Here is a 26757-nt window from a genome sequence, read left to right as displayed (position 1 = left end):
CGGAGCGCTTAGCCCGTTGCACCGGCGTCAATGCGAGCGCGGCATGGGCCCGGGAGGAGCGCAACAGCGCCACCCTCCGGCAAGGAGGCCTGTCGCGCCGCTGACGTTAGAGGGATGAGCTCGCAAGGAGGGCCTGACTGAGTAGGTCACTGGGCGAACCGGCTCGGGCTGGCAGGCGCGACCGGCGCTCTGTGTCGGCCAACCAGGCTCAGGCAACGGAGGGGGCGGCACTTTTATACAGTTTAGTTTCCTCATAAATTCCTTATAAATTCCTCATCGTATTTTGCTTTTCTATTTTGAACGCATTTCCCCAAAGCTCCAACTTATAAAAAGAACTTGCACACACTCAAACAACGTTGCAAAAGAGTGGGTGGCTTGACAACTCTATCAACTGGACATGCCCAAGCATCAACAAGGCCTGAAGGAATTTGGGCGACAAAATTTGCAAAGGAACCATGTTTGCAAAACTATTTTACAACAATGTAGTAAAATCAACCACTAAAATGCTGGGTTTTGATTCAGGCATTGAAAAACATTTCCCTTTAAACCAAATTGCCCCCTTCTGTTAAGGGAGAGGAGGAGTGTGGAAAGATCTGCCCCCCCCCCCAAAAAAGGGGGAAAGGTGGATATCACATAGTAATCTAAGAAAAATACATTTCAGCAGTGTCTTTCTTGGGAGCAAACAGCCTCAATGGGTACAGGAAACTCAACACCTAATAACTCATTTGTTCTTTCATTCAACTGAAGTCCAATTCATATGACCCTTTTAAATGTTGAGATGTGAACAACCGCTCACTAAATCTACACCCACCAGTTGGCATTGTTGCTGCATCCTATAGTCAAGGTTAAAGATGAGGTATAAGACATGTCATAGTGGAATAACTGCACCATCACTTCCCCCAGTTCTCACCCAGTTCACCAATCTCACCTGTTTTCAAGCACGATTCCAAGTGCTGGTGCTGACATTTAACGTGCTATATGGCTTAGGATCCAAGTAGCTAAAGAAACAACTTTGGCCACAATAACCTGCCCAGGAGAAAGGTTTGAAAAACCTACTGAAGTTAAAATATGCAGCTATTTCTATCTGCTGTTTGGTATGACTGTTCTTACTGTATTTTTTCTTTGGAAAAAAAATGGAATTGTTTCGTGAATGATGGCATAGAGATCAATAAAAATAAAATTCCACACTCCCTACACCTAGCTAAAATCCTAGCAATCAACTAATAACACCAAAATACCATTTGGAAATAACATTGTTCACTTTATCCTGTGATACACGATTCACATTCAGGCTACAACAGCTGAGCATTTGCTCTTGTTTAACGTAGGAGACCACATTATTACATACAACACTTTTCCACATTCGAGTCACAGTAATTTTCTAGTACTTCATAAAAGTAACTGCATGCCTTAATGCACTCCAGACAACCTGCAAAGCTATGAACATGCCTTTATTAATTGACCATATTCTCATATTGATATCTGTGAATACATCATGGATTATGAATAGCTGGAATCACTTGTGCATGGCCTGTTTCTAGAAATTGTCAACCAGAGTTATTTGGGACATACAATGAGCTACTTCGTAAGAAAGAATATTTGCCTAGATATTCATTCAGTTGATCTCAGATCCCACCAGTCCTAGTATTTGTCTTTCCCCCATAAACAACTAATAGTTGAATTTTATATCAATGAAATTGTGCTAAAGGCCATTGGACCATTTGCAATATGACTGCAGCACTTTTACACGTTTACCCTAAAGCCAAGAAAAAAGCCAAGGCTGGGATCCACCCCCACTCGCATTCCAATACTTCCATGCATGCCAGAAGTCTATTTTTTCTTTCAGTGGCACCCCATGTATTCTTGCAGGGTGCCACTCTGAATGACTTCCCAATCCAGAAAGGGCTGTCAATGGAAGGAGAGAGCTTCAAAGTTCCTGTGCAGAAACAGAAGTCAACTGGTGGCAGATGGATCCTGCCCCTCCTCCCAGGCATCTAAAATGTTTGATGACATTGTCTTGCTTAAAATTTAGCAGTATCAAAAATTTACATGCTAGTTTAGAAACAGAGGACAAAAAGGAATAGCCTGCTCACTCCCAATCATGTTGCTGCATCACCTGTACAAAATATGCCTCTATGAGGGCGGCTCAGTTCTCAGTGAATACCACTGTTTAAATTACTTATGTATGAAAAAGCATTCTCAAAAGTTCATGGAAGTGCAGGCAATTCTTCCATGACAGAGTCATTATTGGAGTCTTCCAAATCTTCATTTTCAGACACTTCTGCTGTACGTTTCACACCCCTCTGTTGTGATATGGCCATAATATATTTCATGTTATAACAGTTCCAGTCACAACTGTAGAGACAAAGACCATTGGGGGTGTGTGAATTAGGTAGATTCAAAGCAGTTCATGCAAGAGCTTTCCTATGTTTATAAAAAGTAGCCAATAATCAGACCACTATCAGCAACATACTACTTGTAGTAGTTCACACATGCCACACTCATAGCTTAATTTCTCAAGGCAAACCTGAGAATGGCTCCAATGAAAAGTATTATGTTTGAGGCAATATGAAAGTTATGTCTGTGGATTTTAATTGAGGATGCTTCATTGGCACACGCAACTAATTAACCACGATCTTTCTTACTAGCTGCTTCTGCAAGCAAACTCCATGTTGCAAGATGCTCTAAGGCTGAAATAACAAACAGATCTAACATACATGGTGACTCTCTAGCCTGCCAGACTTTCCCCAAGCCCTTTCCTCACCCCAGCTTTCTCCATGCTCTTCTGCTGATCAGTGCAGCCCAGTGAGGAAGGCCCATTTTTCATCCCCACAAAGACACACCAGAAGGGTGGAATTAAGACAATGGGAAAGAAGACCTCTTCCTGAACTAATTGGAGCAGGTTAGCTATTGAGGGCTGTTTGTTAAGGGTATGAGATTATGAGTCTGGTATGTACTGTGTGTTTGTGCGTGTGTGAATGGGGAATGCATGTGTGCATTCAAGGATGGAGTACAGGACTGTCCCTACTAACCAGTAGTATGCAGCCCCCAACTACCTACCCCGCCCCTGAAGGAATTCAGTGTTGGGAATGGGAGGGGTCCGTAAGGCAACAGGAAGAGGTCAGTGAGTGAATGGCAAGGAACTTGACAGAACAAAATCACACAAAGCTAGAAGATCCCAGGTAAAATTATCCCCAATACAATGTGGGATGTTAGGTGGAAGGAAGGGGAAAGGGAATTTTCATTAAGAAATGCTCAATAGTCTAGTCAGAGTCATCTCTTTCTACTGGGAAGAGAAATTATTTGAAAGAGAATGCTACTGAACAAAATACGTACAGTTTGGAAACGTCTTCAAAGTGACGCTGAATGCTCTTCTGAAGGAATTGAATGGTGGGCAGCAGTTTCTCTGACCTGCAAAAGCACACAAAAAACTTAACTCTTGGTTTGTAAAAATCATTCTGTACATTTTAAGAATAAAAAGGGCTAAATTCAAAGAACTGAGACAGCTGTGAATGGTGACTTGCAATGAAACAACTACTACTTGCAGAAGTGGTAAATTATCTCTCTCACACACACATACACAATATTGCTACAATTTAAGGTTCTGTCCACCGTGGCAGCTACCTGGCAATTAGGAATGTAATTTTCAGTCCAATCACCTTAAAGGGATAAAATTGGTACAAATACCAATTTTGCTAATTCAAATTCACAGTCTAAAGAATGATATTTAATTTTCTAAAGCTAAGCAGATCTGGGCCCAACCAGTTCTGACGGAAAACCATTCCAAATTTCTTGGATATGGGCAGGATACCAGTATGTCTTATTCTCTCTCTTCCCACACCCTTATCCCCAAGGTCACTAACCTTGTTTTTAACTTGCATCCATGTAACATAAGCAACTTCTGAGTCCAGATTAGATAGAATTCCAAATGACGAGATGTCTCAAAGGAAGAGGCTAAAAATTCTAGCATTTTTTCTATATACACTTCTGGAAGCACTGAGGAGATTACTTCAACTGCGGTTTAAAAAATAGTAAGTTATTAGTTTAAATCACATGTGCAAAATCTTAAGCTAAAAAACCCCAGTATATTCTATATGATTCATCACTAAGCTTTCCAGTTCCAAGTTGTTGTTTTTTTAATTAAAAAAGATATCTCCAGGCAAAGGAAATCCAAATCAATAAGCTGCCATACTGCACGATGCTATTCTTTCCCTATTTCCCCCTCTTCTAGATTCAGGTAGGTAGCCGTGTTGGTCTGACGCAGTCAAAATATATATATATAAATAAATAAAAATGTCCAGTAGCACCCTACGAGACTAAGAACAAACTTAGTTGGTCTCTAAGGTGCTACTGCACACACACACACACACACGCACACACACTCTCTCTATATATATATTCTCTCCCCCTCTTTCTGTTCCTCTAATGGTCCCTACTTGCATTCTTGCACATATGTCAAGCACCTGAGATCATTTGGGACTTCATATACTTTCCCTTCTCCCTAGTATATAGGCAAACCAAGTATTGGAGACGTCTTAGAACCTCAGGAAATCTAGCTTTCTGCAACCACCACATTAGACTGGCAACAGAATTCCAACTTACTTTCATTGTATGGAACAGTTTCTAGGACCTCCTGAATCAGCTTCTTCTCATTCAGTCGAAAAGACATGACAATCGCCTTGGTGTACTCCTTCTGAACCAGTACTTTACGAATACTGCTAGGGGTGATGTCAATTTCTAGGTCGTATGGATCAAAGACCAGACTAGAGTCCAAAGAATAGATAAGAAGACCTTCTGTGGTTGTTGCTGCCCAGCTTCGTCCTACAAGAGAAATATTGCTTGTGCTAGTTAAAATTGTTCATGTCTGAAAGGAGGAATATTGGAAAATTATATTAAAGACAGCTTTTATAAACCGTGATCTTGGAGAATAAATCTACATGTACAAACAACTTTGTTCTTAAACTGTACTGGCTGGCATAAAACATGTACTAGTCAAATCAAAGTGCAAATAAGTGACAAATATCTAGTAATTATAATTAGTTATGCTGTTCTAGGGGTGAACTAAGACAGCCATCTCATTCCAAAGCAAGTAATGGTGGGAACTGTAGTTTAATTCAATTCCCAGTTCCTTTAACAAACTACAGCTTCCATGACAGGGAAGCCCTGTGCTTTAAATGTGTGGTGGGACTCTACCATGCCCCTGTCAATGCAGATCCTTGTTTCTTCAAGTTTCCTTCACTACTCCTTCCTGCTGCAAATGAAAGGCAGAGGTCTGATTGGTTGCCTCTCAATGCTGATGGCAAGAGATGGATGCACAAAACAGCATATGAGGAGTGTTAGGGAAAACACTCAAGGCAGAGGCATAGCATGGGGAGGGCCAGGGGGGCATGATTTTGAGGGAGCACAAGCACACAGGGATCCCCACATGTTTCATATGGGCATCAGTTTTGTGTGGATACCTATTTGGACATTTGGAAGGCTTCTTAACGTATGTTTAATTTAAGATTTACTTACTAATGGTGGTCTATCTTTAGTATTATTTGTATATGCCAGTTATCATTATCCCTCTTTCTCTTCTTTTATTTCCTCTTTTTCCTTGTTCTTCTCATTAAATTCGCAAAAAAAAAATATTAATAGCAATTTTTAAAAAGACAGCCCCTTCCATTTCTTTTAAACCACCACAACCTGATCCTAAAAGCAGCAGCACACCATTGCCAGCTCCCTTCTAAAAGCACCCACCGGTAGGAGAGAAGCGGAGGCTCGTCACTCTTATTTCTGGTTTAAAGGATCGAGAACTCATGTCACCTAAAACAAAGTAAAAGACAAATTCAATTAACTTCTTGAGTTAAATATTAACTTTGCATGTATCAACCATGAGAATCCATGTTCATTCCATTTAGTTAGCCATCAGTACAATATTCCTAAAAAGGTTTAAAACTGTTTGCCAGAGTAAAATGTTTAAACAGCATAGTAAAAACTACATTTTCGGCTCTATCCAACACTGAAAGCTTCACACAACATGTGAAGCTGCATGCAATGGAACTTCCTCTCACGTACCCCCAGTGGCGTAGCATGGGGGGTGCAGGGGGGGCGGCCGCACCGGGCGCAACATCTGGGGGTTAGGGTTAGGGGGCGCAAATCCACGGGTTAGGGGGCGCAAATTACTTGCCTTGCCCCGAGTGCTGACAACCCACGCTACGCCACTGCGTACCCCCACCAGTCCCGCCGACACACTCAAAATAAGTTTTTGGAGGGCTGGGGAACCCCTGGAACAGCTTTTGCTGATGTACCAGAAAAAGAGAGGCAATGAAAGTCCTGTTGCACAAGTGGAACTCTGCTTGCGCAGTGTTGGATACAACCCATTTCCTTCCCTATCATCACTGTCACTGAACAGTACAGATTGTTGCAGTAGTATCTAGGAATCTGCCTATCCTTCTGATTGCAACATTGGATGGGGCTGATGGGAGCGAAAGCAGATTAAGAGAGGTAAACTGCAAGAGAACACAGGAAAAAGGCAACAGGGACAACTTCACAAAACAGGGATGGATGTGAAAATGCTGGTGGCGAACACAGTGCTGGAGGCACTGAATCACTGCCCTAGAACCATCACGGAATGTGAAACTGGTGGCTGCATTGACCTCAGCATTTTGAAATCTTAAATTCCAAGCGCCCATTCTCACACAATGGGTTTCACTCTTCAGGAGATGTCAAAAGAAGACAAAGTGCTATTAGCTGGACTCCCAGCTTAAAAAAAAGGTTTGATCACCGCTTTAGGAAGTAAAAGTGAGAAAGCATAAACAAAAGGCTTGCTTTGCATGTTCTCACCCTTTCCATTCCTCCCCGACTCAGCAAGGGAGCTTCCTAGCTCACAGAGTACCTGGCACACATGAAACAGCAGATAAGCTGAAAATTGTGAAATGGAAACAGATACCTCTTTTAACTCCCGGAAGAGGGATTGCAACATTATCATCATCCCCAGTTCCTTCATCTATTAATGCCATGCTACCAAATTCAGTCATTTTCCTGCGATCCAAGTACTCCTGTAAAATTGAAAAACAACAACGTTGCAAAGCTTATATTCTTCAGGTAGAAGGCACATGAATTCAGGTAAACTATTTGGAATTTCTATAATGTTTCAGAATATTTAAAGGGCTACAGCATTTGCTCAATCTCTATCCCTCCAAATCTAAGATGTGCCCATGCTTTCTGGATAAAAGTCAAGCACTAGAAAGACAACATTGATTCATACCAGAAATAGACTGGAATGTCATAACAAAATACTTTGGAGCACAGGTTTGCATCACTTGGTCCAAAGACTGAATTCATTGACGGATTACAACTCAGGTTGCCACAGGGAAGCAGAAGCACGAACATACTTCTGTTTAATGGTGTCATATAGATCATACCCAAACATACACAACAAATGGGGGGGGGGGGGAATCAATCACTAACCTCCATTGCGTCCAAAGACAAGTTGCAAGATATTTCAAATTTCTTAATGAGCATCTGTTCCTTGACATGATAAATGCAAACAAACTTTGACTGCCCTCCTGCTAGAATACACTGCCCATCAGCTGAGTAACATAGAGTAGTAAAAGATCTGGGAAGGAAAACAAAGACATGTTAGATTTATGTTATAAGTCAGTCCCTTCCACCAAGAGAGATATTCTGGTTATGCTGCAGATAAGATGTCTGTTGTGCTAAGAAATTAGGTCCTCATTTCTCTATCCAACCATTCCAACCATAGACATCTTAAAATCATTTCTTCATGAACTAAAGAGACTCAACACATAATAGAAAAAGGTCAGGATTGAAATAAACAATGTTGTGACAGCCTGAATACCATGGGGTTATTAATTATAGTAGAGCCTTCTATTTTATTAGTGGGAGATAAAAAAAAGAGAAAATACTCATATCGCCTGACATGTTCATCACTGTTTAAAAACCTACCTGCAATAAGTTATTTCTTTGCAAAAATTATCTGAAGAAGTTATCTGAATACAGTCCTTCAAAACATATGCCTGCCATTCTCTTACTGCCTTTGACTGCTAACATGGTAAGAGGGGTGCTGAATGAGCTCTAACAAATTGCAAGGTTACCTTTCACACAGCAACAAGTAAAACCTAAGACTCTGACTACAAGTCTGACTACAAGCTCAGATGACCACATCTTAAGAAGTTATCAAAACCAGATACTAATACAATCACATATGCACACTTTTATCTGCAGTAAGGAGACACATTTAATTTACAAAACGTCAATAGGACGCACAAGAGAGCTTTCAAAGGCAGCCAGCAATGCACAAGCTTCCTACTTCTCTATTAAAACTAGTCTAATAAAACTCAAGTTCACCAGATACACAGGTGGTTAATTCCAACAACTACATTAAGTATCCCTAATTCAAAGGAAGAGAGCTAGTCCTTTTTAGAATAGGGTCACAAATGGGTTAGATGACACTGGAGTTCCCTCCCAACCCTGTGATCAAATAGTCAACCTACTTATGTAACAAGCAAATAGAAAGAGAACCTATCCAGTTGACGCTGACACAAAACCCCACACATACATGATAAAAAATAATATAAGTTTCACCACCACCTCTGCTCTCCCCTTCTCTCCATCCCTGACCTTATACTCAACACTAATGTCTCATAACAAATGTAACTGATCTGTAGAAAAGGCTTTACAACCTGAAAAAAGAGACCAAGGCATGTACTTCTGTAAACCAAGAATTTATTTTTTATTTTTTTAAAGGCTACCTACTTCCCCTTAGCAGATTGTTTGGCGGTTATTTTGTCCAGCTCTTTTCTGCCCATCTGAAGGTCATGTCGCCCTACAATTGATCCAGTCTGCACAGCATTTTCATGGTCCCAGAAAGTGATCTGTCCATCCAAGGAAGCAACTGCAAGTTCATTGCCATCCGGACGAAAAGCAACAGCGAGCACTGGAAAAGGTAAGGGAGCAAAACCAAAAGTCACGCCTTCCTGTATGTACATTTCGGCCACATTGCCCTCAGTTGTTAAAAAACACACACAGATAAACTCAATGAAACCAGATTCAGAACTTCCAGAAATCACACATGAACGCACACACTCAACACATAACATATCCATCGTCACAAAGACTATACATAATGCTGTGCTGTATAAAGTCGTGCTGAAACATAACCATTTATCCTGGCATTTTTTTCATTTCTGAACCTTTTGCAGTTTACATTTAAAAGCAGGTACTGCTGACACCTGCTGTACTGGGTTGGTTGGTTTTTAATGCAAATGTATTGGTATTGCCAAGCTTTTATGCAATGGAGATTCAATGACTGCATTTACTCATTTTAATATGAATCTTATAATGCTTGCTCATTGACTGTTTCTCATCTGATCCTTCAGCTTGTTATTATAGTATTTATTGCAGTTTATGGTGCACTGCATGTTTTGCAACCTGCCCTGGGACTGGGCAACAAAGAAGGGAGAGACAGAAATGCTTCAAGTAAATACAAGTAAACACAGATGTACTTCCTGACAAATTAAGTTCCAGTCGTGAGGAAAAAGCTGCATTATATGCAAGCTCTCTTCCCAGAACCTAGGACCAACTGAAGCTTTAACCAGCCACCCAACATCACATGGAGAACATAGCTGCCTGCAGTCGCACAAGAGATTTCCAAGGGACTCACCATCCGAGTTCAGTGCCAGTGTTTCCTTGGTCCTCCAGCTATCCAGCATATCCCACAACCTGACTGTCTTATCCCAAGAGGCACTTGCTAGGACACACTTGACGGGATTAAAACAGAGGCTACTGATGGGGCCTTCATGACCAGCTAAGACCTAATGGAGAAAAGCCAATTTGATTTCTTTTATACATGTTGGTTTACACAGGATCTTATACAGGGAAAACAATAATCCACAGATGGAACTATATGCATACAAAATGCAGAAGTTGCACATTAGAGATTTCATTACTGGGTTGCAATTCCCAACATTTAAAGTTACTATAGTATATGACTTTTGGGGCACATTTAAAATCAGCAAAGCACATGACCAGATCCTTCTAATGCACCATCAAATCAGTGCAAGGATCCAGGATCACAAGCGCTAGGACTTTCAATACAGCAACACTAGAACAATCATTGTATCGCCATCACAGCTGTGGATCAGCAATGCAAGACACGACTATTTGGCAACAGATATCATTGCCAGATTCAGCACGGCAGCACACACAGAACAGCTAACATACAGGGGATACATCCTTATATTGAATGATCATAATGGGAGTGAAAATGATAGGCAGACCTCTCCACTTGCTCTACAAAGGATTCTGTTGAAACTATGAAGACACAGGGAACACCAAGTGGGCACAGCTGTGCCGATCAATAGGGTTTGATGTTAGAATCTGAATTTATATGCAAAAACTGAACATTAGCTAGTAAGATAAATTAAAGATGTGCCTATTTTTAATCATGCTCAACTCACTCAAGTTCAATGATTGTTTTCAATCCTGCAAATATATGTGGTCTCTGCTCTAAGGATGGAGTCAGCCTCAATTAAAAGCAGTTTCAAAAGGAATTGAGACAACCAGAACAAAATGTCTCTTACATCTAAGAGTCGCCCACTCTGCACTGACCACACAAATACTTCAAAGGAGTCCTGAGAACCAGCTGAAACAATCTCGCCACTGGAGTCCACAGCCAAGCAAGAGAACTGAGTTGGTCGTGGGGAAGTGAAGGTGCGGAAATTGCGGTACCTGTTTAAAACATACAGGAATGTGATTTAAGGAAGAACATTCGTGCCTGTATACTATTCTAGGTAAAAGTCCCTCAGTGATATCACAAAAAGTGATGGAATATCCCAAGTGAACAACTTATTAGCTTTTTAAAAATTATATTTATACAACCAAAGCCTAGGCTTCTCCTCAATGGAGAAGGCTAGGCTTTGGTTGTTTCTGAAACTGGGTGCAATTTTTCTATTGGATACAGTGGTACCTCGGGTTAAGTACGTAATTCGTTTCGGAGGTCCTTTCTTAACCTGAAACTGTTCTTAACCTGAAGCACCACTTTAGCTAATGGGACCTCCTGCTGCCGCCGCACCACCAAAGCACGATTTCTGTTCTCATCCTGAAGCAAAGTTCTTAACCTGAAGCACTATTTCTGGGTTAGCGGAGTCTGTAACCTAAAGTGTATGTAACCTGAAGCGTATGTAACCTGAGGTACCACTGTACTTTTAAAATTATGAAATGCTCAATGGCACAAGAGGAGTGTACCACATCTAACCAAACAACATTCTAGATATTAATTAGAAATATTCCCTCTAAATTCTATGGTTTACCACTGCAAGATCAGGGAAGAGAGAATTTTGCTAAGGGGTAAAAGAATAATTTACCTGTGCAGATCAAAAGCTCGAACTGTCCCATCTAGGGAAGCACTCAGAATGACATATCCTGAAGCGGTAAATGTTACGGCAGATATACTGCTTGTATGTTCTGTAAAAGTTACAAAACAGAAACCACTGCTGGTGTTCCACACTTTCACCTGAAAATAAAACAGAAAATGCTCTAGTAAGCTTCAGAAATATTCCTTTTCTGGGACTGACACAGTATTGAGATTCAAGTCTCTGAAAGAACATTCCAGTACACCACACTTAGCAGAGCTAAACTTCCAGGGAAGTTAAGCAAGCCATTCAAAATCACACATGCAGAAGCCCAAGGACATGAATTTATCATTTTGTCGTCAGCCGGAAACATTACTGACAACATGATCTGGCCAGACATTACGAGTCGCTACAGCCAACCAAGAACGTGGTCGACTTCCATGTTACACAGCTTTGCTTCTGCTCCAAATATACACTGATGTCTTTTTTCTAAAAAATAATGCAAGCATCACCCATAGCAAACAGGAGTGACAACATATCCAAAATAAATTAAGGTTCCTAGCTCCTAGAAGCTTTAAGAGCTCCTTTCTTAGTATCTTTATAGTATATGCCCAGAAATTGCAGATTTTAGAGAGTTACAAACTCCATGCTCCATAACCTGCGGCAGACTTACTTTCCCATCATCTCCGCCAGTGACTAAGTACTGCCCATCTGGAGAATATGCAAGAGACACCATGCTGTTGAAATGGCCTTGCTGCTTCAGCACATAGGACTCGCTCTGCCATTCCCAAACCAGAAGCTGCCCCAGACCTGTAAGGATAATGACAAGTCGTTCAGACACAAATACAACTATTCAGTAACTAGGTTACTGTATTTTAGTGTTTTGTTGGAAGCCGCCCAGAGTGGCTGGGGAAACCAAGCCAGATGGGTGGGGTATAAATAATAAATTATTATTAATTATTCTTATTCTTATTATTATTATTATTATTATTATTATTATTATTCAATCTATACATTTTTCTGCAGAACCAATACATAGAATACACCAACACACACAAAGCTAAGTCTGTAAATTGCAGTTAATGAATTCAGAAATACGGTGGGTGTAAGAACTGCACCAGTCAAGACTGACTAAACTGGATTAGCATTTCACCGCTCTCAGGGTTCTACTGGATTCTTATTTTTTACACAAGTTTGTGCTTGCCCATATTCACAAGGATAACGTAATGCATGAACTGGCAATGCAACCAACATGGCCGTGACCAAGCCTTATGAGGAATGGTCGAGGGAGCTGGGTATGTTTAGCCTGGAAAAGAAGAGATATGATAGCCACCTTCAAATATCTAAAAGGCTGCCACATGGAAGATGAAGGAAGCTTGCTTTCTCCTGCTCCAGAGGCTAGGGCCCAAACCAATGTATTCAAGTAACAAGAAAGGAGATTCTGACTGAGCCTGCTATTGTTCGTGATTTCATAACCCAGCTTGATAAAGAAATGGGTCCAACCTCCCTAATTTTGCCTGGATGTGATAACTTTCCAAAGTCTCTAAAGAAGCAATCATATGCACAAGAAGATGACGCAAAGCAAGCTGGTGTAGGTTAAGACAGCATGAAGTGAAACCTGATCCAAACACTGTCCAACAGTGGGGCTGCTGCTCTGCCTGAGCATAGCAAGCCTTTCAAGGTGTATTCTATGGCAGGTCATGTAGCCAAACTGGAAGGGCTCAGGATCCAGCCTAAGTCGGAGAGAGGGCTCTGGCCCTGCGCCTGCCATGACCTTTTGGGGGAACTTACACCAGCTTGGCTTACCAGCTTCATCTCAGCTGGCTGAACCTCGACTGAGCAAGGATAAGCCAGTTATGCTATGGTGTCAAAGGGTTCTCTCAACATAACTGATTGTATAAACAGGCCCTCATTCAACTCTGTGTCTTATAGTTACGCACCTGCACACCCAAAAGCAATCCAGTCACCAGTACTGTTGATAGAAATAGATGCGATCCTTTGGTCCGAAATGCTAAGAAGCAAAAAGAAAGAATGAAACTGCTTAAAGCGAAGCATTTGGGTGCCCATGCTAAAATTTCAGACCCATATAAAATAATGCATTATTAAGTCATAAGAACCTGTAATTGAAGAAAGGACACTAATACCAGCATCACTCTTTCCAAGCTTATAAAGGAGAAATTGCTTTTAAAGAAAAAAAAGATTTGTTCTTTCTCTAGAATTACATTTCTGTACAATAAGCAATATACTTACCTTAAAGAATGGATGAGATTGAATTCTGGAAGTTCATGGAGGTGAAAAATTCCAGACGCAAAGCCAGTGACTAGTAGGTGAATTTTCTTGTGGTAAGCTGCAGCTGTCAAGGTGTTAAAATCACCTTCTTTGTTGAAAAAGTATCTGAGAAAACAATTGAAATATACTACTGACATATGTTTAATGCAGGGCATATTTACTACTCAATTAATTTCATAATACACCAGCAAAAGACCAACGGTACTCTGACATTTTGGAAATGAAGTAAAAACAAGTAAAGAAGGGTAGCAATCTCTTAAAAATCCAAGCAATGTCCAACCCGCCACTTAAAAAACAAAAAAGATGCTATAAAAAAAGTCAAAGGAAGAAACAATGTTGTGGTTAACACTGGATACCACCAGCAGTAGCTTCCACCTGCCCATGCACTGTCAGGCACAGTGGGGACTCGGCAGCAGAGAAATGCCTGCCCCCACCCCCTGGTTAACCAATGAATCAGGGGATAGAATTGCTCAGTATGGCATTTTTCTGTTCCACCTCCAACATGTCCACTTCAGATCCTGGCACACTGATAGGGGAAGTCTGAGCCTGTTTCTTATTAACTGGATGCTTGTTAAGGCAGTGTTGTCCACCGCAAGGGCAAGTCTAAGTGTATTCAGCTGAACATGCTTGGAGATTGTGGTGTGGGAGATCTTCACACTTTAGAAGGTTAGAATGCCATAATCCTAATCAATATTCATGCCTGCAGCACATTCATAGTGTGACAATGAGACAGTCAAATGGAACTGTTTTGTTTTCATATACACTGGCTTTGACTACATGACCAAGCTCCTGGTTGCAACATATTCCTCCTTTTCTCTCCAGAAGATCACTTACTTGGCAGCACATGAGTATTTTACTTTCTTTCCCTTCTCTTTTTTCTTATGTGTGCTGGCTTTCCCATGGACCTCTTTGCCCTTCTGTTCTTCCATCAACTCTTCATCTAGGCCTTCGGCCAATTCTGCCTCGTCTTCAGTTTGATCTTTTGGGGGTCGAACTTTCAAACCATCTAGTTCTGTATCGCACTGCCAGACACACAAAGCCCCATCTCTGCTCACAGTGTACAACTGGAACACCAAAACATAATGGTTACCATCATTGCACAACTGAAATGAGCCTTAAGCAGATGAGCTAAACAAACATTTGATGTCACTACGCTCAACTGAGAGTCAAAAGGATACTTAGCTCAAAAGACTGCAATTCTCTAAGAATAAAATGTTATCTCATGAAACTGTAAAACAGAATCTTGTAAGCTACTTGACTTACAAGGGAAAAAATGACCACAGTTCAGCAAAAAGCATCTCCCTTGCAACATAGTCATGCAGATCCCCAATTTAATCCCTCATGTCTCCAGATAGAGCTGTGAATAGCTCCTGCCTAAAAGCCAGGAACTCACTACCAGTCAGTATAGACAAGACTGAGCCCGATAGATAAATAGTTAGATTCAGTATGAGCCAGCTTCCTGTGTACCTAATTACAAAGACATTATCTTTCAATTTGAACTTATTTGAGAGAAAGCAAGCTTGGATGTGAGATGTCTAATAAACTGAATTTTTAGACCAAATATAAAGCCTTGTTAAGATCCTACTTTATTGTTATCTTACGTTTATTGTACACTTTTGAGCTCCGCTGTATACATACATTCTAAATATATACATTAATTAACTGCCAATGTCCAAAATCCGTAACAGGCCCCTTCTGGACTTAGATATATGGGAACATAATATATCTGAGGTGCTGATTGCTGGCTTATTTCTGGGCACCCAGGACATCAGTTCTGGGCACTTTTTTAAAGAACTGCCACTGCCCCCCAGATAAGCAATCTGCAGAAGACCCCTACAGTATGTAAACACCTTGAGGAAAGTAGACTATACACAGCCTTTCATTGACTTGTGCCATGTAATTATCCAAAAGCAAAGTACACTAACCATAAAAACCAATGCAATATATATAGAAGAGGTACATACATCTAGACTGTTTCCTTCAAAAAAACAGGCAACAATTGCATCCTTATGACCTCCCAATGCATAATAAATCAGATTGGCCCAGCGCTCTGCTCCAAACACCCACGTTGACATATCTTTGCTTCCTACTGCAAAACATCTAGAATAAAAGAATCATGGTTAGAACATCTCAAAAACTACATCATAGTGGATATGTCAACAAGCAGTTTATACTGCTCAACTCTCTATTGAGAGTGAGAGGCTTTGCAAAGATAGCAAGGAATGAAGAGACAGATTTGGATCCAAAGGTTCACTGCCACCGGAAGGAAATCATGGGATTCCAAACCACAGTTCCCAGTTCCCGCCATCTGAGTGGATAGTCTCTCCAGTTTAAACTGGGAAAAGGCATTTGGTCGATCCCTTACTGCTATTGGCCAAAGTGTGTACATGTGGATGTACAAAACAGAGGTAATTGAAATAGATCAGTGGATGCTTAATGATATTAGAAACTGATTTAAGTAAACTTTTATAGACAGTGAATTCGGAGAAATACATTATATTTATTTGAAAGAGGAGAAAATTAAGGAGTCATTTTTTTATATATTTCAACAACCCTTTTTTAAAGAATGGAATTATTGTATGGAGCGATGGAAATGATTGCATTACAAATCTTAAGTTGGATTCAGAGATCCATGAGAGGATTTCTGTTCAATAAATGGGATGTTTCCAGGTCTAATTCACAGAAGAGTGGGGAAGGCAATTTTCACTGGTCCTTCTCTTCTACAATACTCTGCACATATACACCCCATCTACTCTGGAGGGTTGGGGAACCTCTGGAACAGTGTAAGAAGTGGCAGCAGAGAGCTGTAGGAGGAACTGATTTAAAAAAGTGTGTCCCTCTTTCTATTCAGGGAAACTTGGGCTTGACTGCAGCACCTTCTGTGTAGAGAAAGAATCTTTCCATTTGCAGACAGGTTCTGCTGGACCCAACCCTCTATGTTTACTTTAATAAAAATTGTTTATTAACTCAGGGGGTAACAAAATCTCTATTAACGAATGAAAAATGTGGACAATGCAGAATCCTGAAACAATAACCTGAACTTTTAGCACTACTGTTAAGGGAATTTATGAGGTGAGGCACTGCCTAAATACACTCTCCTAAAAAAAGCAATGCAAGATTTTCTTTTCTTTTCTTTTTGCAATGCAAGATTTTCAAATGTATCAGCAGATACACTCAACCCAAGTCGCATTGGCTTTCAATGTATTTGCTCATTTTCTATGTTGCCTTGGTAAACTGCATATATTAAAACTTACTTAGAATCATCTGTCCAATCAATACATGTTGTTTCGTCATATGCACCATAGTAAGTTGTGTCAAGGACAAACGCATTAAATTCTCGCTTTTTTCCTGGGGCATGGTACATCAGAGCAACGTTCTCCTTTGTGACCACAAATTTCCTGTTTAACATAATATGAAAAATGAACTTAACATACATAATTATTCAGCAGAGAAATAAAAATGAACAACACCAAGCGCATGTATTCAGATAATGCAGTAGAACCGCGCTGGTTTCCAAGGTTTATACATCTACACACATACATAAACATAAGCGAAAGTCTGTATTTACAGCTAGATAGTTATTTGTAATTATTTTGTCACCAGACACTTTTGTACAAGAAGCATATTGATTTTGGGTGTATAAAGGTGATCTAGTAAAAAAGGTCACGTTTCCTACTGTGTCTATTACTTCCCAACTCCTATGATAAGCAAAATTCATTTCAACAACTGGTACTACTATCACTTATACATACAAAAAAAGAAATAAGCACAAAACCAGGAAGTTTCTCTTACTTTCCATTTGGGGAAAAACAGACACTGTGTACAGGTTTCTGAAAATGGAACTGATGAATCACAGATTTACTGATCAAGCTGACAAGTAAGGCAGCTCCCTCTGTTGGAAAAAGAACAAATAGACTGAGCATCATTTATATTCAGCCCAATTTCAAATTCAAATTTCTAAATGAAATAAAAGAGTCATGTTATTCAAGGGACTATAATAAAAGCAAACAACATTTTTTGCCTTGATTGTAGAACAAAATATATAAAAGATAGTTATACTTAAAATGAATCTAACCGTAACTTATATTTCTGTTAAAAAATTGTGATTCTGATTGAATTCTTTTTTATTATGTTAAAAATCTAAAATACCTTCATCAACTAATATAGCAAGATTTCCATCTGGAGAGAGTCCCACACATGTGACATTGTACTGGGTTGCCAGTGGTAATGTTTCAGACTTGTTACTGGAAGAGAAGAGGGTGAAAGAATCAATAAAACGTCCAAACAGTGACAGAACAGTATGTAAAATGCTAATCTGTTATACACCTCTGTCCAATCCAGGAAGTGTGAATTGCACATAGAAATACATTTCTGCACACATGTTTCTCAGGCCAGATTTCCTTTATGTCATCCTACATGTATGAAGGGGAGTGGGAAATAGCTACATCCTTCCCAGTGTGAATGCAGTGTACTATTCATTAGCCCATTTTATAACTTTGATAATGGAGCACATTCTTTCACTATAGTGGAACAACAGAAGAGCCCCAGAAACAGACCCAAGTAGCCCTTTTTAACAGTCTGTGTTGTATGCAGAGGCTCAGTACCTCTAGTGATCATCTACTCTTTGAGAAAGCTCATTTATAAAGACAATGAAAGAAGATGCATACTTTTTCAAGTCAAAGACGGTAATTCTGTTTCCCACAGGACTAATCAGAGAGTTCCCATCTGGAGTGAAATTCAGGTTTCCATGTCGGTAGACTGTACCCAGCAAGTTGGAGAACTGAAAAGAGAGAGAAGTGAAGTGAATGCAGACTTAACTAGTAGTTGGTCTCTAAGGTGCTACTGGACAATTTTTTATATATAAATACCTATGAAGTTTCAACTAGACAGCATCTTAAAAAGCAGAGACATCACCTTGCCAACAAAGGTCCGTATAGTTAAAGCCATGGTTTCCCCAGTAGTGATGTATGGAAGTGAGAGTTGGACCATAAAGAAGGCTGATCGCCGAAGAATTGATGCTTTTGAATTATGGTGATGGAGGGAACTCTTGAGAGTCCCATGGACTGCAAGAAGATCAAACCTATCCATTCTTAAGGAAATCAGCCCTGAGTGCTCACTGGAAGGACAGATCGTGAAGCTGAGGCTCCAATACTTTGGCCACCTCATGAGAAGAGAAGACTCCCTGAAAAAGACCCTGATGTTGGGAAAGATGGAGGGCACAAGGAGAAGGGGACGACAGAGGACGAGATGGTTGGACAGTGTTCTCGAAGCTACAAACATGAGTCTGACCAAACTGTGGGAGGCAGTGGAAGACAGGAGTGCCTGGCGTGCTCAGGTTCATGGGGTCACAAAGAGTCGGACACGACTAAACAAAAAATGAAGTTTCAAATAGTACAAACCAGTGAGGGGATAAATTAAGAGGATATAGTGCAGAAGCAGCCAATGTGGGGCCCTCCAGATGCTGTTGGACTCCCATCAGCCCTTTACAACATGGTCAATTGTCAAGGATCACAAAAGTTGCAGTCCAACATCATCTGGAGATCACAACATTGTCTACCTGAATAACGGATGGGATGAAAGAAGAGTATTTGACTTGTAGCCAACTCATTCTCCCAACCACAGGGAGGATGAGCACAGATGCGTCTATCTGTCAAGTGGGAGGAAAAAACGGGAGTTTTGCAAGGAAAAAAGGCAGCTAGGGGATAGAAAAGGTGGTGCAAATGGAAGTCAACATTAATGTTCAATTTCAACGATTTGTGGCATGCCAAGTACCAGAGTCAGCTAGTTAAGCAACACATAAAGATAGCAAATTTTGTGTGCATTTGCCAGATTATGAGTAAATGCGGATAGTCGGCAGTGGCGGAGGTCGGCAGGAGAGTTCCTGGTTTCCCAGAGGATTACAGCTCGTGTGGAGGGGCTGGACACGCTACTCGAGCAATTTGGCAAAATAACGATTAAAAGGAGCAACAGGAAGGGAAAAGGAGGACAGGGATCACATACTCTCCAACATTTCTCCAGTGAAAACAGGGACATCCTAAGGAAAAGTGGGACATTCCGAGGTCAAATCAGAAACCTCATCTAAATCAGGGACGCTTGGAAGGTCTGGGATCAAGCGGCCGCCCAGAGGCTGGGCCCTCAAGAAACGGGCAGCGACGGGCTCCTCTTGCCAGACCAAGCTCCGAGACCCCCGGCCAGAAAGGACGAAGCCCCCCGCCCTGTAAGCGAACCTTGTAAGCGAACTTCATCCCCGCGCAGATTCCGGCACTCAGTCGGCGAACACATGGGCAGCACGAGTCGGCCGGAAGAGCCTCTTCATTTTGCTTCCGGGTTCAGAACATTTCCAGGGCGACCGATCTGCTCTCTTTCTCTCTCTTTCTGCCGGCTCCTGTTGCGTCACTCTGACAGGGAACCGGAAGCTCCCGGGGACTCGCACTCCGCGTTCCGAGCAACATTCCTCCCCTCCTCTGCCGCCCCAACCCGCGTATGATTTGGGCCGGTGGGGAGCAGCGAGGTGCCGCTCATTTAAAGGCTGCTTTCTTGAGCACTCTTTCTCGAGAGCATGCCTCGAGTCGTTATTTATTATGGTTATTTTTATAAAAAAATACGTTCTTCTTTCCATACAAGCAGGAGGGTGCTTATTTCCTTACGCTTTTATAGCGGCAGGGCAGCGGAAGCAAAACCTGCGTTATGGCTGCAAGCTGTAAAAAGTAAAGTGAGCTTAAAATGCAAAAGCGCACACGTGGCCAGGTTTACTGTTTTCCATCAGTATTGGCACGCGGTCTTTTGCTTTTATTTAAACGTGTCAGGAACGTAGCAGCTGTGCTAAGGATGAGGTAGAGATTTTGTGGCTCACAATTTAATGCACGTGGTCATCCAAAGGGGATAAGCTATTAAATCCGATGTCTAAAATTATCCAGCTGCCCCACTGCCGAGAGAGCGCGCTGTACTGCGTGCTGCGGGACTTTTATAAAGTCAAGAGCCCAGATTTTGACTGCGGTTGTAGAGCCAGACTAAGACATCTTGCTGGCTGAAGCCGAGCAGCAAATGCAAAAGCAGCTTTCTCACCCGCAAGCACGACATCTACTACTGGCGAAGTTATTTTAGCATCTGAAACCTTGCCCTTCTCGAAACCCCACGGAGAAGCTCAGCTTCCCTGTCAGTAAAAATACAAGTTTTTAAAAATAATAAAAAAAAAAATTAGCAAATTTCTATCTTTCCGTGACATCCAAAATAAGCTGCTTCACTCTTGCCTATTAGTAAAGCCCGGAGAGGATAGCATCGCACAGTCATTGCATGGGCACCACAGCCTATTACACCCTCTCCCATAAGGAGATGATGTACACACTATTTTAGCCGTTTTTAAACACAAAGGGTAATTTTTAAAATTAATACCAATATAGAAGTGGGTCCTGTGCAGAGTGATACCTACATACATAATTTTATTTGTATGCCGCCTTTCCATAGCTAAAACCATGCTCAAGTTGGCGTAACATTTAAAAAATGTATACAGTATAACGAAAATAGTAACAAAGAATAAATAAGACACATCAAAAAGTACACAACTAAAGAGAACAGTTTACACATTAAATCATTAATCTAAAAATAAAGATACAAAAAAATAGTAACACCAACAACCCCCGCCCCTGCCTAAATAATACCCCAACCCAATAATGATGAGCTGTGTATCAGATGGAAAACTTTTGTGGATTTCTTGAGAATGGAATCTCAATCCTGGATCAAGTACTGTTTTTAAAAGGGTGCTCTTGGCACAGGTCAGAGGTAGCTAGCAAGATTGAGTTTATGAATTCCAGATTCCTACCACAGTCTGCTTTTCAATATGAACTAGATCAACCACCTTTATACTGTCACTTTTATTTGTAGTGTACAACTAATTTTATCCAAAGTTAAAATGTAAAACTGGAAGAAAAATTATCTTTAAAGTAAATTTAGTCCCCAAATGCTTATTTGGGTTAAAAGTGAATCCCAGGTAAGAAAAGGTTGAAGACTTCTATTTTAAAGAAACTTTCACACCAGTGTGAACTCTACTCCAGTGTTTCCCAACCTTGGGCCTCCAGCTGTTTTTGGACTACAACTCCCATCATCCCTAGCTAGCAAGACCAGTGGTCAGGGATGATGGGAATTGTAGTTCAAAAACAGCTGGAGGCCCAAGGTTGGGAAACACTGCTCTACTCCCCTCCCTGCACATTCCACTTTGCAGTACTTTTTCCAACAGTAACCATTCACAGTAGGTGGTGCTTCTGGAGAAAATCATTCCTAGATCTGGGAGCTGAAGATCCATGTCAGGTGTAGCTCCAGAGAAACCATTCTGATGTACAATACTTCAACAAGCAGGCATTTAGGAGGTGGCTTTCTCCAAAAAGCATTGCCTTTTGAACCAGGATGTGGTAAGTGCTGCTTTGGTTTGTCACCCAGTTCACAAAAGAGACTCATCATACTGCAAGAGTCAACATCATTTAAAGTAGTTGCCAGAATAAGCTGGTGCCAAGTTTCATCTGTAGTGACTCCTTAAACTAGGAACGACAATGTTTGCTTCCCAAAGCTCTGATACATACATAAATGCTACCCCAAATATACCAAGAAACATCAGGAGAACGTGAGAAGATAAAACTTCCTGGTAGGATTAAAAAAACACAGTGACGCTAAAGTAGCTGCATGTGTTAAGCCTTGTGCACCACCATATAATTATCTTAAGGTATATTAGTACTCTTGTGGCTCAGCCTGGTCCTGCAAAATCAATTAACTAAGAGCCAACAGATGCTACTAATAGAAAAAGCTGCCTGAAAATAACTGATCAGCTCAGTTTAGAGCCACTTAATACCTAGAAATCTCAAACCAAGGAACATATAAAGGAAAGCTGAATGTCAGAACTGTAAGCAACTTTTGTTTAAAATATTCAAGATTTTTATTCATTTTCCTACTGGTTGGCTTTTCTGGGGGGTTTTATTGACAGTTTATTCCCTAAGTTTCATGGCACCATTAAAATAAGAAATAAGACTGGGTGTGTTTCTGAATATCCTTTCCCTACAGTTTGCTTTTCTATGTTTAAATCCTCTGTGGAGTGTAACAGTCTTACAGAACTACAAGTAGGAAGTGTCACAAATGTCATTGTTGAACTTTAATTTCCATAGTAGGAGTTAATTTTTCCAGTCACAAATAAACCTGTGAAATTCACAAAAATTATACTCCTTTAACCAATTTGATAGTATTTACAAGCTTGACAGATATCTATAAATAGCATAATCCTTAATTTTTCAGATACACATATTGCAAATTGATTATTTACATCTTTACCCAGAAACCAAACCCCTCTCCATATACACATGTAGTCTCCTGAAGTAGTGATTAGACTATGGTTCTGCTGCATTTTAGTGAAGTCCACCATTTCAACGTAAGCATAAAAATGTTACGGTGCTCTAAAACCAAACCAGAGAAAACACATCAACACTAACTGCTAATAAAATCATTTCTTGTGAAAGACCCAAAATCAAGGTATCAAGTTGTTCACCACATTCGAAATGTACTTTTAACATTCTAGCTGTTGTTCACAAGTATTCAATGTAGAAGGGCCATAACAAGTTCAAATACATTTTATCATTTAGATGCAAAATTGAAGTGTGAACATATCAATATTGTGTAGTCTCATTAATTCTTATAACTGAAAGAAGGTACAGAGGCAATTCTGTTGAAAAACGTTTAAGGGGTTGCATTCATTTTTCCCTAACTTAATTAAAGTAAATTAAACACAAAAAGACAGTCAGCCAACCTCCCACTGTAACTTCAAGAAAAGAAGTGCCCAAATACAAGTGTATGTTTCTAGTTCCAAAAAGAAAACTCAACTTACTTTAACTTTCAAAGCCAAGTGACTGGCAAATTCATGAGAAACACGGGGCTTGCTTTTTGCTCCCTCTAAAAATAAAACCTCATTTGCTCTTAAGACATGAGAAAAGTAAATCAAGAATTAATAGATACACACAGTGTTGGAAAACACATACCACACTTTTTCAGAATTGAAATTTGGTTTGCTACTGCCTCCTGCCTCAAAGATATTAAAAACCTATGGAAAGAACCAAGAATTATCAGTGTTCCTACAAAGCTTGTTCATACAATGAAGGCTGTTCCCCAAGAGGCTGCATATGTTGCAAGAAGAGAATTATTGTGTAAGCCAGTAACAGGGGTGAACAGCAGCTAGGATTGTAGCCACAAGTTTTAAGGAAATGTGGTATGTACAAAAATACACAGTTTGAGAGCTGGAAAAAGTTATATGCACTAGACTTATTTACAAGCTTTGATTTTCACACCAATAAAAACACATTTATTTCGTCCTTGATTCCGGGAGCAAATTATACACAGACATTATATCAGTTAAGTTTAGTTTAGATTTTTTTTAAAATAATCATTTGTACAATAAATTTACAACTGAAAGTAATCAGTTGGAATGGTGTAACTGCAGTTTGCTGGACCAGAAGAGGTTCAATAGTAGGACCTTAAATTTCCTCATAAGCAGACTGGAAAAGCAGTCAAAGTAATCCTTGGTTTTATTTGCTTCTTCTCAGATTACTTTAGAATAAGGTGCAAATATATATATAGTTATATGGCTCTGTAGTCAATAATAAGTTAACAGTAGTTGGGACAGGAGAAACAAATAAACTTTGGTTTTAAAAATATCAAGTGAAATATTGAATAAAAGCTATATAGTGAGACTCAATATAGTAACCTTAAATAATTTAAATATCAAACTTGGGGGAAAGCTTGTTCAGTGAAACTTTACTTCCAACTTAACCACTTATGTGCCACTCCATTACTTGCTTCCTGGTGTGTGTGTGTGTTTCCCCAGTGAGCTTAAGTAATGGCTCTCTATATGGTACGCATTCAAGAGTTTGAGTGGGCTAATAAGTTTCATATGTATCCCAAGGCACAAAAGAAGTTAAGTCCTCAAGAAAATATATACACATATTTAAAATCCTGTTGATAGCTGTAGGATTAAGAATTACTATACAGAAATTTGGATAGCTATCCTGGTCCAGGAAACCAAACAGTTGTGTGACTAGAAAGGCACACACGTCAGTCATTAACAGCTACACTGCAAGGCTTATTGTATGTCAACCTGAAATTTTCTTTGAACAGAAATTTAATTACTCCCCCCGGAAAAAATAGCAGTTTCTGGAAGCTGCTGAAAATAAAGAGAAAACTGCAGTAAGTATCCTTTATTTCACCAGGAGAGAGAGAGAGAGAGAGAGAGAGAGAGAGAGAGAGAGAGAAACCCCAAAATTCATTTTACACAAACACCCTAAAATAGCAATATAAACTAGCTGACACAAGCATCACTGTACATTTAAATTGATACAATTGTCTGATGCTTCAAGGGCCAGTAAGTGTTGAGTTGCCATAGGCCTCGTTAGCGTTAGAATGTTTCAAATGAAGAACAATCAGGTTATGATCCCTTAAAGTGCATTCATTTTCAAGTCTCATGTGCATGTCCATGCACATGTACAGAGAGCTGTCATGTGACATTGACCTCCAGAATGTGATCATCCTTGCTGGGAATGACAAGGATTTGCATGCCAGAGCTGGAGTTGAAGACCTGTCCGGGTGAAAACGATTGCAGCCGAGGCATTGGTAAACCTTTGTGTTCTGCGCTGGCTGCTGAATGTATGCTGCCTCTGCTCTTTATGCTGCTGCTGTCAGCTTGATCATCCATATTCTTGTCCACAGAGAGATTATCGTTTTCGATCCAACTATCTGTTTAAAAAACAAAAATGCAAAACTTTATTCCATGTGCATCTACAGTATGACTAGAATCAATTTAGGGTTCATCACCTAGAAGGAATCAGAAGTCACTGCATGACTTGTTATTTACAGAAACACTTTTAGAAATCTGTGCTAAAAAGACTGAAGAGAGCCCAAGGCTCATGCCATCAGCTCCTGAAAAAACTGCCATTGGCCTGAGAGTGCTCACTCGGGGCACTCCCTTTTCCACCTCTCCACAGGCTACAGACCTGGGTGCCCAGAAGGGGAAGCAAAAAAGGCCAGGCCAGGGAGTCCATTCCATCAACTCCAGGAAGGACAAAAGGTCTGAAACAATTCTGCTGTTATATCTTCTGTACCTCGTTTTTGTTTTAGTGATTTACTGAGTGCCCTGGCATAAGGGCGGCATATAAATGCAGTAAATAAAGCATTGCAGCGAATGGGGAAGCCCTAGCACATATAGATTTCTGTGCACTTACTGGAACTCCCACAAGAGCAAGAAACTGTTAAATCATACTTCAAGTATCTGCCAGTCCCGCGCATAAGAGCGCTGAAAGCATTCCAAGGCAATGATTGCACATAATGTGTGTCATGCCATGCCATCAAGCTACAGGAGAAATGGGACTGCAAGCGTTCTCTATCAGCAGCTGTCCCATCAGACGATGGGGGCAGACAGAAAAAAAAGGGGTGGAAGTCCACAGCCTTTCCACTGACTGCTGAAAAACCAGCAATATGTGACTCCTGTTTCCCGTTCCAACTTGTCATGAGAACTATAATTAAGTGTTAGTGCCTGTTTTCCTCATCTCTCCCAATACCTTTTCTTTTTGAATTGTGTCTTTTCAAATATAAGCCTGATACTATCTCATTACTGATATTCTGCAAGCCACCCTGGGAGACCCTTCTTGCTGAAAATCAGGTTAAACGTGTCTTTCCAACTTTCTCAGCTGAAAAATTCTAACGCATTTTAAACATTCACATAAGCACCTAAATAAACTGTTCGAGATTATCCATGTTTCAGGCCTTCAAACGAAGCATTGAAAGGAATACATTCTTACCTGCATCGAGCTGCATAGAGTGAGCAGAGTAGTGCGGGAGGTATTTAAATAGCCTAACATCAGGAAAAGGGAGGTATCCAGCAAAGAGTGGCATGACTTCCATGTGCACTTTGTGGGTTGCCCGAACTGCAATTGGCATAGATATTACCCCTGAGCTCTTCCCACAGACTGCCCAGTTACTACTATTGTCTACAACTGAAACAAAAGAGAAAACACTATTAAAAGGAAATAGTTACTGAGACCCATTTTTCATTTTGAATACTGTATAAGCCACACTTATGAGGGAACTA

At 40.5% G+C, this 26757-nt stretch overlaps 2 protein-coding genes across 2 annotated transcripts in view; both read right to left on the bottom strand.

The window, feature by feature from the left end:
• Nucleotides 1-1433: 1433 nt before the first annotated feature.
• On the bottom strand, nt 1434-20027 carry PWP2 (PWP2 small subunit processome component). The gene is made up of 21 exons (XM_028727319.2): nt 19874-20027; nt 18314-18426; nt 17796-17890; nt 17439-17538; nt 16901-17044; nt 15611-15746; nt 14481-14710; nt 13608-13751; nt 13298-13368; nt 12031-12167; nt 11370-11518; nt 10587-10734; nt 9668-9818; nt 8761-8941; nt 7453-7600; nt 6932-7040; nt 5740-5805; nt 4603-4821; nt 3864-4014; nt 3337-3411; nt 1434-2355 (listed from the first exon to the last, which is right to left on the bottom strand). The coding sequence occupies exons 1-21, from the start codon at nt 19889-19891 to the stop codon at nt 2208-2210; spliced, it is 2733 nt and encodes a 910-aa protein (XP_028583152.2). The 5' UTR covers nt 19892-20027; the 3' UTR covers nt 1434-2207.
• A 2728-nt stretch (nt 20028-22755) lies between these two features.
• The window catches only part of TRAPPC10 (trafficking protein particle complex subunit 10), a 49562-nt gene continuing 45560 nt past the window's right edge, over nt 22756-26757 (bottom strand). Inside the window, exons 22-23 of the mRNA XM_028727317.2 lie at nt 26468-26662; nt 22756-25406 (exon numbers count right to left, since the gene is read on the bottom strand). Of these exons, the coding sequence (XP_028583150.2) occupies nt 25168-25406; nt 26468-26662 (434 nt within the window). The 3' untranslated portion in view covers nt 22756-25167. The remainder of the gene's footprint in view (nt 25407-26467; nt 26663-26757) is intronic.

Source organism: Podarcis muralis, chromosome 4 (genome assembly GCF_964188315.1).
Source record: "Podarcis muralis chromosome 4, rPodMur119.hap1.1, whole genome shotgun sequence".
Classification (NCBI taxonomy): Eukaryota; Metazoa; Chordata; class Lepidosauria; order Squamata; family Lacertidae; genus Podarcis; species Podarcis muralis.
The sequence above is the reverse complement of the archived record's forward strand: the minus strand, read 5'-3'. Positions and strand labels throughout refer to the sequence as shown.